Source organism: Myotis nattereri, assembly GCF_964212035.1.
Source record: "Myotis nattereri genome assembly, chromosome: X".
In the NCBI taxonomy this organism is placed as follows: domain Eukaryota; kingdom Metazoa; phylum Chordata; class Mammalia; order Chiroptera; family Vespertilionidae; genus Myotis; species Myotis nattereri.
In genome coordinates, this window is record NC_138078.1 from 100,840,751 (window position 1) to 100,860,133 (window position 19,383).

Below are 19,383 nucleotides of genomic sequence, written 5' to 3' on the forward strand. Positions count from 1 at the left end.
TTCACTTAGCATAATGTTTTCAAGGTTCACTCACACTGTAGCATGTATCAGTACCTCATTTCTTTTTATGGCTGAATAATATTAAATTGTATTGATATACCACATTTTGTTTATCCCTTAATCTGTTGATAAAGATTGGGTTGTTTCCACCTTTTGGCTTTTGTGAATACTGCTGCTATGAACATTCAAGTACAAGTTTTTGTTCCAAGATTCTGTGTTCATTTCTTTTGGGTATATACCTAGGAGTAGAATTTTATTGACATATACTTTGTTAAAAAATACCTTTAATTCAACTCGACCATTCTGTGTATAAAGTAGCAATGCTTTTTTAGAATTATTAATGATAACCCTTATAATATCATCCCAAAATAATACCATTCCATTACCAATCACTGACCATGGTACAGTTGTTTTTGGTTTTTTGTTTTTTTTAACTCCAAATCACAGTAATTTTCACCCTTACTCTTTGGGAACAAATTTCTCTTATGCTAAAACACTTTAAGAACCGAAAAGTACATACTTTTCCTTTTAGCAAAGCCATTCTAGCAGTACCTAATTCACTTTCAAATGCTTACATATCTAAAGTACTAAATATATGTTTGTATATTTTGTTGATACTTTAACAGGAAAGCATCACTAAATAGACACCAATACTTAAGTCTTTATAACACTAAGTAGAAGCAATATATAGAATCTTAACTGGCAGATAGTGACCAGAGAGGATAAATACAGCCTGAAAGAGTATACCATACCAATTTTAAGTGCTTAAACTCTCACCCTCCCAAAGTAAAGCTGATAACATCTCATGAACATAAAAACCCAATAATATCAAGGATAATTTTAGCTGTAGACAATGCTTAAAGTGGGCTAAAGAAGATGATGGTGGACTCTGTGTTCACCCATACCTATTTAACAACTGTTGGATTCTCCCATTGTTCCTTCCCCACAAACACATGCACACACATTTATGCAATATACATTCATGCACATGCACACACATGCACGCCCGTGCACGTGCACACACACACACACCTGAACTACTATACTTCCAACTCGGTGGCTGCAATTAAGGGTAAAAGTGTTTTATAGCTCAGTCATCCCCTAGATATCAGGCTTTCCCCGTTATTATTCCCACCCTCACCACAACATAGCACCTTGAAATTCAGAAAGCAGAAAGAAAAATTTGTTAGAGAAGGAGTAGCCTTAAAACAGTACACGAACCACCCAAACTGTAATTAAGGGATATGATTTGGGTTTATTAAAAATAAAGCAATGCAGAGCCCTGGCCAGGTGGATTAGTTGGCTGGAGCATTGTCCCTGTACAACAAAAGGTTGTGGGTTCAATTCCATGTCAGGGCACGTACCTAGGTTGTGGATTCTATCCCTGGTCAGGGTGCATATAGGAAGCAACCAATCAATGTTTCTCTCACATCAATATTTCTCTCTCTCCCCCTTTCTCTCTAAAAATCCATTAAAAAATCAGAATAGGATTTAAAAAAAGTAAAGTACTGTAGAATATTTCTATAATATTGGTAGACTTCTCTTTAAGAAAGTTTCAAATAGGAACTATAAATTTATAGTGAACAATCAATTATGAATGTTTAATTACATAAAAGGCTTTATACATTCCAACTTTGCGAGGATCAATACTATCAATTACTTTTATTTTTTCCTTTACAAAAAAACTTAAGATGCTTTCATATTCTGATATTGCTCATAAAAGCTACAGCAAAACCCAGAAGGAACTCTTTCACCCTACTCTCTGCAGAATTTTTAAAATAGCTGTGACATAACAGCAATAATTTATATCATAGAAGTTTACTCAAATGAAGATTTATGAACTTTATAAATGTCTTATTTTGTTTGTGGAAAAACTGAATGGCAGTGAAGGAAGTTGTCCAAAGTCTCACTAGGAATCAGGGCAAAGCAAAAAATAAAACTCAAATCCAATTAACTATCAAGACAGTGATCTGTCCACAAGGCAAAATATCTCAGTTATATGGGGGATAGGCATTCTAAAAAGGCAGTAGAATTAAAACATGCTATATCATAATAATACAATCATATCATTTATGTGTGTGTGTAAGAGAATGCTATGTGTATCACCAAATTCCCAATGTTTTATTTTTATAGATTGTTTATTCTTATTTTTATTCACTTATTTCTTTGTGCTTTGTGTATATTTCTTTTCTCTCCTATTAGACTAGAAGATGCTTTATAGTGTGGACCAAATTTTAGTACTTTTTTACATATAGCCCAGTGCTCTAAACACAGTAGGCATTCAATAATATGAGCATGTCTGTGTATAAAATTTCATAGACAGACACTTAACTATCTCTTCCCAACCACCAAAGCAAATCATGGTGACAACCTTTGAACTTCCTTAAGAACTCCAACCCCACATATTAAAGAATAAAAATAAGATCAATAGAGACTACTCCGATAATGGCAATGCACAGAGATATTATAACCTTAATATTATTTGTGTGTTTAAGTGCATAAATTAAGGTGGCCAAGAATGAATTGGCATAATTTAACTAATTAATTAACACCCTGTCATTATCCACAAGCTGGTACATTTCCCCCAAGTAGTGTGTTATCCTAACTCTTTTGCTCCTTGATTCTTCGATGTATCCTCTGACCAATTAACTACTTGGTGGCAGTTATATCAAAGTGTACCAGGTTGTAAGAGGAGGAATAAATTCTAATCAGTCTTTCCTACTATTTATTAACAGCTTTTATGAAGTTATCTGGTGAAATAATAGGATAAAATTGAAGAGCAAATTCAATTTTGTATTAAAACAACACATAGTACTTTGCCTTAAAAAAATTCCTCATTGATCAGCTCTGAGGTCTATTTATCCATGTTACTCTCTAACTTCCCAATAATAAAGAATAGGCTGAAAGAGTTATTTTCTGGGCCTAATTTTAAAAAATCACTCACAAGTTACCTTCATTTCTCTTTAAAATTTTTCTATAGTCTTACCTCCCAGTCCAAATAATCACAAACATCTTCAAAGTTAGTGAGCAGAGACACTGAGCAGAAGAGCCGTGGCAGTTCATCCCTTGTCATTGGGGGAAATCGGCTATCTTTAAGGGCACTGTTGAAAACAAAGCAAATATTAAAGCAATCGCTAAATATGAATGTTCCTAATTTCAAGTGCATATCATCATTTGAAAAAGGTAAGAGATAAAAAAATCCTTAAGGTGCCCATAATCTTCAAATACATTTAAAGGCCCCAAAGATTTTAGTTGTCATTTTTTTCATTCAATAGATTGTGTTTACTAGCCAATCCTGTGACCAATTCAATTGTAAAGAGTGAATGCTCACCCAGCTGGAGTGGCTCAGTGGTTGAACATCAACCTGTGAACCAGTAGATCATGGTTCAATTCCCAGTCAGGGTACATGCCCAGGTTGCAGGCTTGATCCCAAGTGTGGGGCAGTGCAGGAGGCAGCTGATCAGTGTTTCTCTCTCATCATTGATGTTTCTATCCCTTTTTCCCCTCTCCCTTTCTCTCTGAAATCAATCTAAAATATATTTTTTAAGAAGAGTGAATGCTCAGTCACATTTCCTGTACTGTCATTTCCTGGTGCACTTTCTTGTTACTTGTAGAATCTGAGAATGTTTTATTTTACTTTTGAGAATAAAAACCAGACTAGTGGAAACTTGTGGGGAGACTTCTGGATCTAGTGCTGGTGGAAAAAAAATATATGCATTTCATGTTATAAAAAAAGTTCATACTAGGTTGGCCAGTTATAGCATTCAGAGTTCAAAAAAATGATCAAAATTTCATTTTCTTCAAGCAAAAGAAAATGAAAAGAATCATGCAAATTTCAGACTAAAACTACTCACAAGGATTTCAGGCCCCCTATAAAGAACAATTCAATATATGACTCAAAAATTATGAAACTACAGGAAATAAGTCTAATCTAGGAAATAAAAGTATGATTAGGAGACCATTAATCACATCAATGGATTTCTGAGTACATCAACTCTGATTGGGTCCTGCAATCAAAGGTAGTATACCACAATGCCAAACTCTAGAGAACAACCACTATAAAGGACAAAAATGTGGGAAGATCATAATTCTTCCTGTAATAACAGAAAAGACAGAAAATACAGGCACATAGACACACTCACACACACACACACACACACACACACACACACACACACACACACCAGGTGCTGTGAGTTCCTTGTACTTTTAAAAGAAACCACTTCCTGGTCAAGACAAACAAACATACCACTGACTGCATACTATATTAAATGGTACTGCTTCCGTTGGAGCCATTGATCCTCAAACGTCTTATATAGCAGCTAGTCTTAAGCATGTTTTCATAGATAAATTCTTATAGGTTACAAATTTAGAGTGTACAAACTGTTTGGGTCATAACAAAGTCCTGTGGCCTTTAGAAATAATTTAATTCCTTTTTAAGTGACTTCCTTGTTGCTGGATATTTTTTTCCATTTTTCAATCCCTTCCTTCACATTCTGAAACTCACCCACTGTATTGTACAAATACATACCAATGTTTGTATTTTCAAATACATTTTGGTGGTCATTCTATCCTTCTATAGAGAAGGAAATGCTCATAGAAAGATTAGAGGTGCCCTATATAAAATAAGTATGTTTTTTTTTCCCAGTCAAGGAGTCAAGATTAACCAAGAAAAGCAAGAAATCTATGAGAATCCATACTCTTAGTATGGCATTTCACTATTTTATAATTTAACAACATAAATTTCCTATGGTCTGGCTTCTTTTATTTTCCAATTGGCAAATAAAGTTTTAAAAAGTATTTTAAAGTTCTCATTCAAAGCCAAGATAAAGACATACTGGTATGTCTGTATAAATTCGACCTTTTCCTCACTAAAGCATATACACACACTGGAAAGAAGCTCTAAAACAAACTAGAAGAATCCCATGCAAAAAGACCAAAAGGCAAATCACACTTTCAATTTTCCTGCTTAAAAAAAGGCTTGCACATTAGAATGATATAAAATGTATATTTTAGGGTTATTGCTTTTTTATTGTGGTAAAATATAGAACATAACATTTACATTATTAATCATATTTAAGTGTACAGTTCTGTGAGATTAAGAACATTCACACTGTTGAGCAACACTCACCACTGTCCATCCCAAGAATTTTTTTCATCTTGCCCAACAGAAACATGATGGCCATTAAATACTAACTCCCCATTCCCCCTTACTCCCAGTCCCTGGCAAAAATGCAACTGAAATACACTTTCATAATTTCAAGTAATTATAGTAATATAGCCACTAATATTTTAATATATAACAGCTTTATTGAGATATAATTCACATATCATAAAATTCACCCCTTTAATGTACACAATTCAATGGTTTCTAGTATATTCACAGAGTTGTACAATTGTCACCATTATCCAATTTTAAAACATTTTCATTACACCCAAAAGAAAGCCCATACCAATTAGCAGTCATTCCACATTCTCCTCTCCCCCCCAGCTGTCAGAACCCATTAATCTACTTTCTGTTTTTATGGATTTCTCTATTCTAGACATTTCATATGAGCAGAATCATACAATATGTGGCCTTTGTTCATCTGAATTTTTTCACACAGCATAATGTTTTTGCAGTTTCACTCATGTTGTAACACATATCAGTACTTCATCCTTTTTACTGCCTAATAATATTCAATTATCTGTATAAATCACATTTTGTTATCCACTTATCTGCTGATGGAAATTTGGCTTGTTTCCACTTGGGGGCTGTTATGAATAATGCTGCTATGAATAACCATTTTTTACTTTTTGTGTGGACATATGTTTTCATTTCTCTTGGGCAGATACATAGGAGTGGAATTGCTAGGTCATATGGTAATTTCATGTTTAACTTTTTCAGGAGCTACCAAACTGTTTCCCACAGTGGCTGTACCACTGTATGTTCCTACCAGCCATGTATAAGGATTCTTTTCAATGTCCCCACATCCTCGCCAATACTAGTTATGGTCTGCCTTTTTAATTATAGTGCTAGGCCTCCTTTAATGAAGAGGGTTTTTTTTGTATCTAGCTCTAGCTTTCCATTAAAATACACATGCCATACAGTTAATTTCTCAACACTCTAAGGCAAGTTAACATTTTGTTGACTTTATTTTGTATCAAACCAACAAAAGGTAAATGATAGTTCAGTGCAATTAAAACTATTTCAAATTAAGGACATTTTCTAAAATCTAACTGAGAATCGGGCCAGCAATATTTCCTGGTTGCTCAATCATTCTGGACTTAAAAAAAAAAGAATGTTCAGAACAAGGAGTAGATGGGAGAATGCAACATGGCTAATAAGAGAAACTGACAATCATGCCTCGCCATACCAAGACTCAAAAGTATTCAATTCAAAACTCTGAAATAGTGAAGGTACATTAGTCATGATGGAAACACTCTGCCTTTATAGAGACACCAGAACAAGACTTTTAATTCTTATATTTTTCATCAACTCTAAGTAACTTCATTAAACTCATGGGCATAGGAAAATTCCAAAAGGTAGGAAGCCCTCAACATCTCTAAATGCAAATTCCTAGGGAAAGAAACTAGCAATGAAAGCCTAGCAAGGATTTAAAGGATTATGAAAAAGATGAAAAATGCAGGTGGAAACTGACCTCAGAGCTGCTAGGCTGATGTGGATAGCTAATAAACAAGATTCAGTTTCCCTCAGCCCCGCTCTCTTGTATATAGAACATGCAGTGTGGAGGGTGAGCCTTTAGAGAGGCCATGCAGTCCAGAGTTGGATAGTGGATTATTCAAGGTGACCTAGCTAGTTAGTGACACAGGTGGGGATACAACTTTTGACTGAAGTCTAAAATTCTTTCTATTCTAGTATCTATACTTTAGTTTCCACCTTTGAATAGATTATAAATTTTTTAAAATATTAAAATTAAATGCTTGCCTTATTTGGCAATTTTGATCTCATACCTGCAATGCCTCTGCCTAAAAAAGATAAATAACAATTTAATAGCATTCATTAGTAGCCAAAGGGTAAATAGAGCCAGACTTCCTGTCTACTAGAAATATGCAGGAGCAAAAAAAGTATTTTAAAATATTAATGCTGTCCATGGAAAGCATTTTATACCAAAGTAGAGTCTGCCAATTTAAATTCTAGGCAGTCTAAGGAACTGACAAATAATGAAATCCTGTAGTAAATTCATACAAAGTTCTCTTTGCTACAATAGGAAGCCAATTTCTAATGTTTGAATATTGCTATGGAAAAAAATAAAAACCGCTTATATAGAAAACCAGCTGGCTGCTTCATCACCCATATGATGGATGGGTAGGTTTAAACAACAATTTAATTCGCATACCAAATTCAAATATATTCAATTCAAATTGGCACCTTCCCAAGAATATATTTCTCCTAATTGAGAAGCAGTCTTAACATCTGTCAAAGTTAATATCTAATGTTAAATAGCACTTTAATGAAAACGAACATTTTTAAAAAAGGAATTAAGAGTTTGGCTATGAAAGAATCAAAGTGTTTGTGACAGTGCCTAGAAACTGTGAGAGAAAAAAACACAGCTGAAAAGAGACAAAACCTTAGATATTACAAGGCTCATCATAAACAATATAGCATACAACAGAAAAGATTTAAATGAATCTAGCTAGCTAGCCATTCCCTCACTCATTCATTCATTCCTTCGATTTCTAAAACACTAAGGACCTTAATCAGTTACCCAGTGGAAAGTTACCAAACTGAGAAAGGCTCCATATTACAGGCAATCATTTTTCAGGACAAGGAAGTAATTAAAATCAAAATTAAAAATCCCTGTTTGGATAGGTGAAGAAAAGCAAATCAAGCATACATTAGTCTGAAAAAACACACAGTTTTTCATGAGGGGTTTCAATCATTTAGATATTCTGCCATTCCTCATCAGAGCTACTGGAACAGAGTGCACATGTGGCATGTGTGAACTCCAGAAACTTTAGAGTACTAGAATTATCCATAAACTTTCTTTCATATTAAGTAGCAATTTTCGCTTCCCCACTATTAAAGAAAATAACAGGCATAAAACAAAACATAAAAAAGTGACTATTCATCAAACCTAAGGGTAGAGAGGAGTGACAAAAGACACGATTATGGTTAAGGAAAGGGCAAAGGAACCTTATTTTGGTGAGGGCTGTGACACAAAAGGAAATTTCCCATCTTTAAGCCATATGTAAAATGTTATTTAATAGGGAGATATTTTTCCCTTTAGAATAATACAACCCGTTTACTGTTCAATGAACATTAACAGTTATTAATTTAAATATATATAATATATAATTATATATATTAATGTGATATGATGGGTGATTAATGGAGAATGGAAGAAAAAATTAAGAGAAAGTAGAAAGGAGAAAAAGAAAATATATAGAAAGAAATAAAGTTGGAGAGGAAGAGAAAACAAGAAGCAGGAAAAGAAGTGGGAGGTAGAGAAAGTAAATAAATACACACAAAAGGGACAAAGAGAGAAAGCAAGCAAGGAGGCGTGGAATGGTAACAGGGAAAGGGAGACTTCGTGCGATTCATCCTGTAGGTTTCCATAAATATTATGTAGCTCCTATTCTATAGGATTTACTTAGGCTTTAGAGTGTTATCACCTACTGATTGACTTAAAGTTCCTGAATTGCTCTAATCTAGAATTCTTAAAAGCCTCTATTCTCTGGGATAGCCACAGGTGCCCACCAGGAGGGAGAAATACTCTCTAGGCTGCATGCTGTGATGACCAGAGCAATATTGTCAAGAATCTGCCTCCTAGCCACAAGTTCCTCACCTCGAAATTAGGGGAACAAGTTGTGAATTTGATTCGGTGGAGCAGAACTAAAACTGGGGGGGAGGGGGTGTGAGGGGGAGAGACATAGAAAAACAGACGGCTAAATGTTTAGTGTGTATGGAAGGTACTCCTCATTTCCCTCCGTATAATGTCCACATAGCGCTCTCCTTTCAGAGTTTCTGGATTGACTTTATCCTGGTTCTAGAAATAGATGTCTAGAAAGAGTGTTTTGTTTACATCATTTTTCTGATGAAAATCTTTTAAAATATATTCTACCTAAGTATAATGAACATCATTTAATTGTTTCTTCATGACTCAGGTTCATCTTTAAGATTCAATATGACTTTGGGTCATTCATTACTATCCAGTATTAGAACAGTGCTCTCAATGGTCTTGACAAAAAAAAAATCTGTGTGTCTGGAAAACAGATTACGGTATGACCACTGACAATTTTAATCTTGGGAAACTTGAAAATGTGAGATTGTCTCTACTTTCAAGAGAATGTAACACAAAAGTAATCTGACATAGACTTTCAAAGTTTCTAGGGATTTCATTCTTGTGTTATCTGAGTTAGGACACTATAAAACTGAACTACCTCTCAAGTAAAGTTGAACGTAAATTTTATTGACTTTTCTCTTACAATTTAGAAACCTCTACAACCCTAACCAAGTATCATTTCCCCAGGGCCATTAAAAGCATGTCTCCAAAGTATGACAACAGTTCCCTGTGACTTACTGCCAGGGAAGTAACTGTAGCTCCTAAAAATGCAAAATTGAAGTCCTCATTAATACATGAACACTATTTCACAGTCTTAAAGAACATAGCACAGTAGAATAGTCAAGAGTTTGCATTCTGAGTCAGACATACCTGCATTTGGATCCTGGCTTTATTGCATACCAGCTGTGTGACATCTGCATAAGTCTCTTAACCTATGCCAGCTTCCATTACCTCATCTATAACATGGGAATAACATAGTGCCTACCTCTCAGAGTTACTATAACAAATAAATAAAATATCAGCGCCTGTATAAGTGTCTTGCATACACTAGGTGCTTAATAAGCAGTGGTTAGAAAATAACTTTGATCATCAGCATATTTATAAAGTTGATGCTCACAGGGCAGCCACCATATCATGGCTCTGGTGGAAGGAAGGGAGCCCCAGGACTATAATCTTTAACCCTTCAAACTTGAGATGGGAGGATCTAAACAAACTGTCTTCTCTAGGAATTAAATGTGGCCATCCCAGGGGATAATGGCTACCTTCCCAGGTTCTGGTTTTGTTTGTATGTTTGTTTTTCTGAGAAGCCTTCATTTCATTTTCTTTAATTTTCAAAATATTTATTAGGCACCTGTTCTATGCCTTTTATTACGTGAAGAGTCATGGAGCATATAAAAATAGTATATTACAAAATAATACATGGATACATAAAAAAAGACTTATTAAATTTACATTCGATAGGAATGCTGAGAAGGAGTGGTCAGACAAGATTAACTTCTTTTCTGGAAGGATCTGTTTTACACTCATTGCTGCTGGTTTACTAGTTACCAAGTGATCCAGAGTTGTAGGAAAATTTTACAGAAATGAAATGAATACATTTTTTCTAGTAACATATCTACTACATCAATTAAGATGCCTCTTTATCAAGAAGTTCCACAATTTTGCATTCATATGTTGCTTTGTTATTCTTTCTTGGTTTTCCTGAACTAGATTTTTAAAAATCTCTAGCGCAAGGATTGGTCTTTTACTTCCATACAAGAAATATTTACCCAGAAATATAGTTCCATGAATTATGTTCAATTTGTCTTCAATGGATTTAGATACATTATTCTATATCCTACTGGTTATGCTAAACAGCACAATATTTAGCAAAACAAAACTCTATAAGCAGCAAAGAATAAGAGCTGAGAGGTTCTGTGCTTTGCTTATCTAAACCAGTGGTCTCCAAACTGTTTTTACTGAGCATTCTTAGCAAGAAAAAGTTTGAGCACATATTCCCAACTTGTATATTTACTTATAAACTAGTTAATATAACCAAAGCAGAATATATACTTAGAATAAGCTTTTTCTTAAAGACAGCAGGTAAAAATACATATTTCAAATGTTCTTGATAATTTCTCGTATTTGGGGGCTGACATCTTTTGAGGTCTGATTAGATTACTTTCATTTTTACTTTGCAACTTGGCCAACCAGGTTACGAGGTAACTCGAAGTGTCAGCTAGCTCCATCATTTTCTCATCCTTGCCTTGTGCTTGGATTAGTACTATTATCATCAATCCATTGTTCCTTTGCAGGAATTTTCTTAAGCCACTTGTGTATCCTGCTTGGGCTCGTTTATCTAGCTTTAGCTAGCTACGAGTAATGTACAAGTGGCTTAAGAAGATTCCTGCAAAGAAACCACAGGTTGAAGATAATACTAAGAACTATGAATCTATTTAACCATGCGCATGTAAACTGAAATACTTTTCTGCAATTTTCTGAAAGTAAATGAAAGGATTGTGCCACTATCTACTCCCATCAAATAAGGGATCTTATGCTTTCCTCAGGACTATGTGACAATGTCTCTCTGTTATAGACCAAATGATAGCACCAGGGCCAATCCATACATTAACTATTAGTGGAGTACAAGTACTTTTTTATATTTTAGATTAAAAGATCACAAATAGAATGTCTAATATTTTCTTCTCACCCCACAATGGATCATCTGGTTATACCCCTCTTTGGAGACTGCTAATCTACAGCTTCTAAATCCTAGGAGACATGCCACTATGAGCAAAAGCAGCTCTAAATATAAGAGCCAATACCGGTTGAGCACCTACTGTGAGTCAGGTGCTCTACATGTATTCTCTTGTTGAGTCTTCAAAACAATCACATTTTGAAGACATTGAGGTTGACTGAGTTCAATGAGATTAAACAACTTGACAACGGTCATATAAACAGGTATGAACGCTGGGTTGCCTGGCTCTTTTCACAGTACTGTTTCTAGAATGTTAGTAAATCAACATAATGTATACACATTTAATCAGATTTAAGGAATTTTCTCCCAATTAAAGCCTCTTTTCCTGGGGTTTAACTGAATGCTTTAGGTATAAGTGTGAGCAGTTTCTGAATCTGAGATTAAACAGTACTTCTTTAGTGAAAGTATTAGCTAGTTTTTGTTCTCTTCTTTCTCCATTTTGATCTTGGTGATTCAGAGCTGCTGCCATTGGAAAACATCTGTTTTATCTAAATTTAATAAGCCCTATTAGTGGGATACTAAGCCTTCCTTTATTCTGAAGCCTTTCCACAATTTGAAATTTAATCTGCTGGAAGTCATAATAGCGTTACCAAAGTACTAGTTTTGGATATAGCTAGGCTGGTGGGCCTGTTTCTGATTTTTAACTTTACTTTTCCAACTTGAATGAATAAGCTCTCTCATACTCACCACAAGCGTCATGCCTTTTTTCCCCCTGTCCCTCTTTCCACGGTAATCAAATCTATAAATTAAAACTCTGTAAATTGCAAAACATATGTTGTCACTCTAATTTATGTGCCATGTTAGGGTGATTCTGTCTTACCCACTGATTTACTGTCTTTTCTAAAACTACTGCCAGTCCTAGATGGTACCGGTCTGCTGAGAGCTAGCATGTTGGTTCTTATTGTGTGGACTGCCTATAATTTCCTCAGATGTCACTGATAGGGAACTAAAGGTAATAAAGCTAAAGAGTTAAGTCAGTCTTAAAGATGAGGTGCAAAGTAAACTTATCCACTTTGTCATGCTGAGAAAGAGAGAAAGAGGCATCCAGCCATCTCTATTGCCTCACTGACATTTTTTTCACTTTTAATTTCCTTCTCTTCTTTTCCTCCCTAACCTGCTGGATGTTTTCCTCCTTCTACTCTAGTTAGGTGAGGAAGCATGAATAGTAAAATGTCACAAGGAGATGAAAGGAAAGAATGTGGGTGTGGGAAGAGATGAAAACACTAAGACAAAGGCCTACAGCTGCTGCCTCCACTGGACAAGGATAATTGTGCAAGGCCATCACATGTTGTTATGCTCCACCATTGTGTCAGGATGACCCATTCCCTTCTGTACTGGTTTTAAGTTCTATTTCAGCCTTTGGGGAGTGGATGGGTGTTGGTGACAGAGAATGGTACATGACCTACTCCCTGTTTCTTTCTAGGGTTTTTAAGGCAACCTTGAAAAGCAGAAGGCCAGTTAGAAAAAAAAAAATTGAGTGCCTCACTGCCCCCAGCAGCCTAGCTGCTTAACCAGGCAATGGTTATTGAGTCAGTTCCTTGCTTTTATACTTTGCAATCACATATTTTCCTGCAGTGAAGCATAAACGACTTGTGTTTTAAGGCCTCTATAACTTGTCTTACATTCATTTAAACAGAACTATTTCAATTTTTATTACTATGTCATATCTTTGGGGAAATTTTTTCTTTCAAATCACTCACATTGTTTTCATTTTATGATTCTTCATAAAGTTTCCAAAGGGTCTTCACATAATTCTTCCTAGGCGACCCTCAAAACAGCTCCATAAAGTAGCAAAGCTAATGCTACATTATATTATAAATCATAACAGTTGTCCTCCAAGAATAAGGCCCTGAAGTCATAGAGTCACCAAATGTCACAGCTACAATAACTTAGAGATCGTCTAGTCCACACCCTTCATTTGACATTTGGGGGAACTAGAGAGGAAAATGATGTGTCCAAAGTCATGCAGCTACTGAGTAGTGGAGTTGGAACTATATGTTGCATCTTCTGACTTCCCCTCCCCCCAGTGACTAGACTAATCTTTCCATTAATCTTACACATATTTGTTGACCAACTCCCAACTCTGTCCTAATCCAATAACACCCACAACTGATGTTCAAGGAAAAAAGAAGAGAATTATGTCGGAGGCTCCAGGGAACAACTAGCACAATAAAGCAGTGAGCTTCCAAGAATAACTCAACATTATCAGGCACCTGGCACTTGGCAGCATGCCAAAACCACACAGAATGTAGAAACTGAGCAGATAAGGGTGGGGGAGCACCAACACACCGAGGGTGGCAAATGCAGTCTTCACTATGGCCTTCTTGCCATTTCTAACCCACTGGCCCCTCATCTCACTTTATTCTTACACACTCCTAGTAGGTGTGGCTCTCTCTTCATTGTGCTTTTCCTTACTCTCCTTACCTTTGCAGTCTATCCATTCTGTCCGATCATTTCTCTCCAACTGTTGAGCTTCATAGGAGGATTATTCAACAGAAAAGTTATGCATTTTAAAAATAAGAGTATTTAGTTCCCTTTTATCAAGCTCTAAGAATGAGAGAACCTGTCCCTATTGTAAATGCCACTGTAGTTCCCACTGTGTGTTTAAATATGTTAAACTATAAGCTGGTCAGGGCAAAGTAACCTTAATGTCCATTTCCAAGTAAATAGCACAATGTCGTGTGGAGATTCAGCATGGGAGAACTATATTGTTCTTGATGTACTGCTAAAGCTCTCAACTTGAACCCAACCTACCTTCCAATCTCTTGGAACATATTTTACTTTATTCCTTTCAACAAATATGTTAAAGTGAACCTGATCAAACAGAAAGGGGTATTTAAATTCATCTCTCATTTTGCTTATAGCTTGATAAACCTAATTTTAAAAGGCAAAGAAAAATTTTACTTGTATAGTTTTCCGTTCTGTTACCATTAAAAATTACTTAATTATCCCATTGAAAAGGTTCTACTTGGGTTTTGTTTACATGAGACAAGCACATCAGCTAATAAAATATGTTGGAAAAGCTTCACTATATATGCTGCTGAAATAATGACAATTGCTGAATCTGTACTACAGTACATATTTAAAAACACACACACACACACACACACACACAATAGATACTAAAAGGAAACAGCATCATTTGGGGATGGAAAAAATGCAATGGATAAAAGCCATGCAATTTAAATTAGTCATGTGACATCGCTATCCCCAACAGCAGGAAAACCTGCCGTGAATAAGTGTGAATAAGTGGCAGTCCTACTGATTACTGATGGAAGAGAATGTCTATGAATGTGAATTAATTTAGCAAATATTTATTGAGTGCCTGCTATGTGCCAAGCACAAGTATACATACAGTGGCCTAGTATGTTCAATTGCAGTCCTGTGCAATAGCTTGCTTCATAGAAGTTTCACTATACTGCCACAATATGACTGGCATTTATATGAGCAGCAACTTAGAGCACCTAATAATAATTACAAATCTCATAAACTAAGTCACATTTTAAAGATGTAAAAAAAGAGAGAAATACACCTAAATTCACAAGGCCGTACTACTTTTAAACTTATGGATACTGGCCTATTTGTAGAAAATCTACCAGATTAAGCAAAACCCTATAAAAACATAAATTAAAAACTACATTTTGACTATCCATACCCATGTGTGTGCCATATATATATATATATATATATATATATATATATATATAACTTTATTAGAGCATAAGCTCCATGAGTATGGGGACTGTGCTCATTTTTGCTCAACACTGTATGCCCAGTGCCTAACATTCAGTAGCTAGTGAGTAAATTTTTAATAAGTAAAAGAAATAATATAGGAGGATAATCACATATTTAATAAACATTTATTGGCAATATAATAAACATTAAGTGGTCCTACTGATTATACTTTATTAAACACTCAACAATCCCCTACACTCTAAATATCCTTTTATTCATCACATAAAAACTGTCCACCAAAGTATGTTTTCCCCTGCTTAATATGTATTAATACTATTCATTTAGATGGTGTAAATGGTCTTTTTGGTTTTTAGCTAGATTACTTACTGTGCATTTATAGTACAACACAATTTCACATCATTTTTCTAACTACAACTCATAGACTGCTATAAATAGATAATAATCTACTTCCATGATAGAGTTACAGAGCTGCTTTGATTTCAAAGGCTTTTTCCCCTGAGGAAAACATAGATGCTTTGCATCCTGGAGGAGTTCAATGTTTGTGGGGTGATTATTACTACTATTTTGTTGTAGTTTAAAACACATAGGGACCCATAATACTAGTCTATTTTTATGCCTTTCACACCTTTTTATAAAGGAAAATCTTATGAAGTGGATGAATCACAAGTCAGCAAAGGCAGGCACAGCAAAAAGAAGCACCAGATAACAGTCTCTCTAAATGAACATGGATCTAAAGGAAATCAGACATCAGTTCACAAATAAAAAATCCTTTCAAAAAATCCTCTGCCCACTCTTCCGGTTCTCTGTGGGACTGCAGGTGAGTAATATTCCAAGAGGGAAAGGGAGCTTGTTGAAAAATCAACTCTCTAAAGCACTGAGAATGATTTAGTGGAAGAAGGGCTAACTTTGGGAAAGAGGAATGGACCTCTGGTGCACTTCTCAAGGGGTATCGGCATGTTTGTCAATTAAGAGGTTCTTAAAACTTACCACATTGATAGGGGTTAAAGCATTAGTGTATACCAGCAAACATTCTCTCAATCACATTATACTTTAAGATTCCCAGGTCTGGTTTGCCTTTTACAAGGAATATTGGTTTAGAATGCTGCTCAGAACCTCCTCCACAAATCTGAGAGACCTGGTTATAACACCTCATTTTCCTTTGCTACTGCCATGTCCTCTCTCCTCCCCATGTAACTAAAAGCTACTTCTTGGACTTTGGTAAATAACAGTAAGGAAACTGAGAGAATATTTTTTTGTGGATTTAACTTTCATGGAAATAATTACCAGTGATGGAAAACTCACTCTTTGTAACAGAATAAAACATCATTAATTTGAGCGCCACTAATTCAAAATGTGTGTTAATTTAAACAGAGCTAGGCTGACTGCTACATTGAGCAAATCAACTTTGTAATTAAGGTTGTAAGAGAAATACAGGAGTTGCTGAAAGAGAAACTGTTTTCAGGACTCCAGGATTAACCATCTACATGCCCTGTAAAATCATAATTACAAATTTATGTGTATATGACAAAGCAGGGCTCTGGAAAACTACTTGACAATACTCTGTTAGCCCATTTTGAATGATCTGTGTCAGTAAAACAAGCAAAATTATTTTTTAAATAAATATTTCATTAATTGTTAATAATAATGGACTTCCTGCAATTATATTTATTTATTTATGTGCAATTATTATTATTTTTATTGTCTAAAGTTTTACATGTCTCCTTTTTCCCCAATTGACACCCCCCCCCCCGCAGCCATTCCCACACCAGGCAAGCCCCCACTGCCCTAGTGTCAGTGTCCATTGGTTATGCTAATATGCATACATACAAGTCCTTTGGTTGCTCTCTAACCCCCCCATCCCTTGCCATTTGTCTCTGGATCTATTTTTTTTAACATATTTTTATTGATTTCAGAGTAGGAGAGGGAGATTGAAACATCAATGATGAGAATCATTGATTGGCTGCCTCCTGCACGCCCCCTACTGGGGATCAAGCCACAACCCCAGCATGTGCCCTTGACTGGAATCGAACCTGGGACCCTTCAGTCCACAGGCTGACACTCTATCCACTGAGCCAAACTGGCTAGGGCTGGATCTATTTTTGTTCATCATATTATATTGATCATTATATCCCACATATGAATGAGATTGTGTGTTATTTCTCTTTCTCTGCCTGGCTTATTTTGCTTAGCATAATGCTCTCCAGTTCCATCCATGCTGTTGCAAATGGTAAAAGTTCCTTCTTTTTTACAGCAGTGTAGTATTCCATTATGTAGATATACCACAGTTTTTTAATCCACTCATCTGCTGATGGGCACTTAGGCTATTTCCAAATCTTAGCTATTGTAAATTGTGCTGCTATGAACATAGGGGTTGTGCAATTATTTTTAATTTGGGAGCTTTTATTTCCACTATGGTGTTGCTAGGTACTCAAGGACCTTTAAGTGCAAGTCTAATGGTAGGTCACTAATAACTGAATCAGAAATACAACACAATCACTTATTTACTGTCTGACCTAAAGAAGTTACAAACTTTTCATACCTTAGGTTACATTTAGCTGTAAACTAGGGGGAGGAGGGGGATACAAAAAACTTGTATCCCTGAGGTTAGACTTACACACTAGAACAAACAAAAGACAAAGCAACAAAGTCCTTGGGGAACCTATACATTAAATACAAAATAAGCAGTCATTATGAATCAATTATCAAATGAAAAAGTAGCATCACTGTCCAAAGGAAGCATTTCTGGAGGTTGTTACTCCTCATACCTACATACTGTCTCTCACTTTACTAGCACAGGGGGATCTTCCAGCTTCCCACATCCATTCCTTCTTGGAGCATGGATCATGGCCTCAGAGACCTAGTTACCTGGTCACACAGATCTGTCTAACCGCTCTAATTATATTTTAAGCTCCTAGATTCATACAGGTTTCCCTTAAGTACAAACCACACAATACTGGCACAACATTGATGGGTACTCTACTGACTTTACTTGGTTTGAGGTGATAACACTTCCTCTTTTCATATGCAGAATTGTAAATCAGAGCAATAAGATAAAAAAAAATGGCTCAGAGATTTCTAGTTTCTAAAGAAACATTGAAAATACCAGAAGCAGCAAATGTGTTTGCCTAAGAAATTTGGGACACTAAAATTAATAGGTATCCCATAAGAATACTGAATAAAATAGTCATAGGTCAATGTTCCAATGAAAGTGAAATGCTAGCCAGTACATTCTGTGAGGGAAAAATTCTTCAGAAAGGTTTTGAGCAAGAAAGTCTGTAGTCTGTTTTAAAACATGTGTCTTTATCTACTGGGTCAATCACCTGTGTCATCACAGAGATGTATCATCAGTGTTAAATGAGAGGGACAAGAGGGTCCACAGTGCAAAAATCATCTACAACTGAGCACCATAAGCTTGTGACTCCTTATAAATGAGAATTTTTCTTTTTAAATTATGCCTGGTTTGGGCATATATTTAAGGTAGTCAGTAAACACAGGCCACAGACCCACTTCTAGGCAGAGTGAGGCAGCTCAGTTTTTCTGGTTTGGAGGTAGTTTTCTATGGGAGATCATAAAAGGCATAATCTATAACTAAGTGTGGTGACTATTAATTTTCTAAATAAATATTAAGAAATGTGGTCATAATACAAATTAGACACTTATCTAAAGTGTTTTCATTACTTAATGCTAGACTATTACAACACATTATTAAATGTTTACAATCTTTTTTTGAAAATGATTCTTTTGGCAATGTGTACAGCAGCAACCATCCTGTCTTTTCCACTGAATTTCAGGGCTTCTCTTCCTTCCAGAAAATATGACAGCTGTACCTAAGGAAACACCTACTAGTAAATTATCTTGTGGTGCTAGCTGTTTATTTTTACTGCATTATATGAAGGTTGCTCAAAATCTAGACCCCAGCTGATACCTTGAAATGTTTATTCTTTTTTTTAATGGAAATTACTGCACTAGGAGCTAGATTCTTTAACTTCAGGAAACTGCCCCCACAAGCAGCTTTGAGAATCTAAACAAGTCCAAGGAGCCTAAGTGTCACGGGGCACTCCTGCACACATTTCAGAAGACCCCTTGTCTAGAATTATATCAGTCTAAGAGTTTCAGAGTTAGGACATCACTCAGCTACAATATAAAAACAACTCTTGTAAATTG

General features: G+C 35.6%; 1 protein-coding gene across 1 annotated transcript in view; it reads right to left on the reverse strand.

Annotated features, from left to right (window-relative positions):
• Positions 1–19,383, reverse strand: part of AMMECR1 (AMMECR nuclear protein 1) — a 116,867-nt gene that overhangs the window by 22,061 nt on the left and 75,423 nt on the right. Inside the window, exon 3 of the mRNA XM_081115374.1 lies at positions 2,987–3,101. Within this exon, the coding sequence (XP_080971500.1) occupies positions 2,987–3,101 (115 nt within the window). The remainder of the gene's footprint in view (positions 1–2,986; positions 3,102–19,383) is intronic.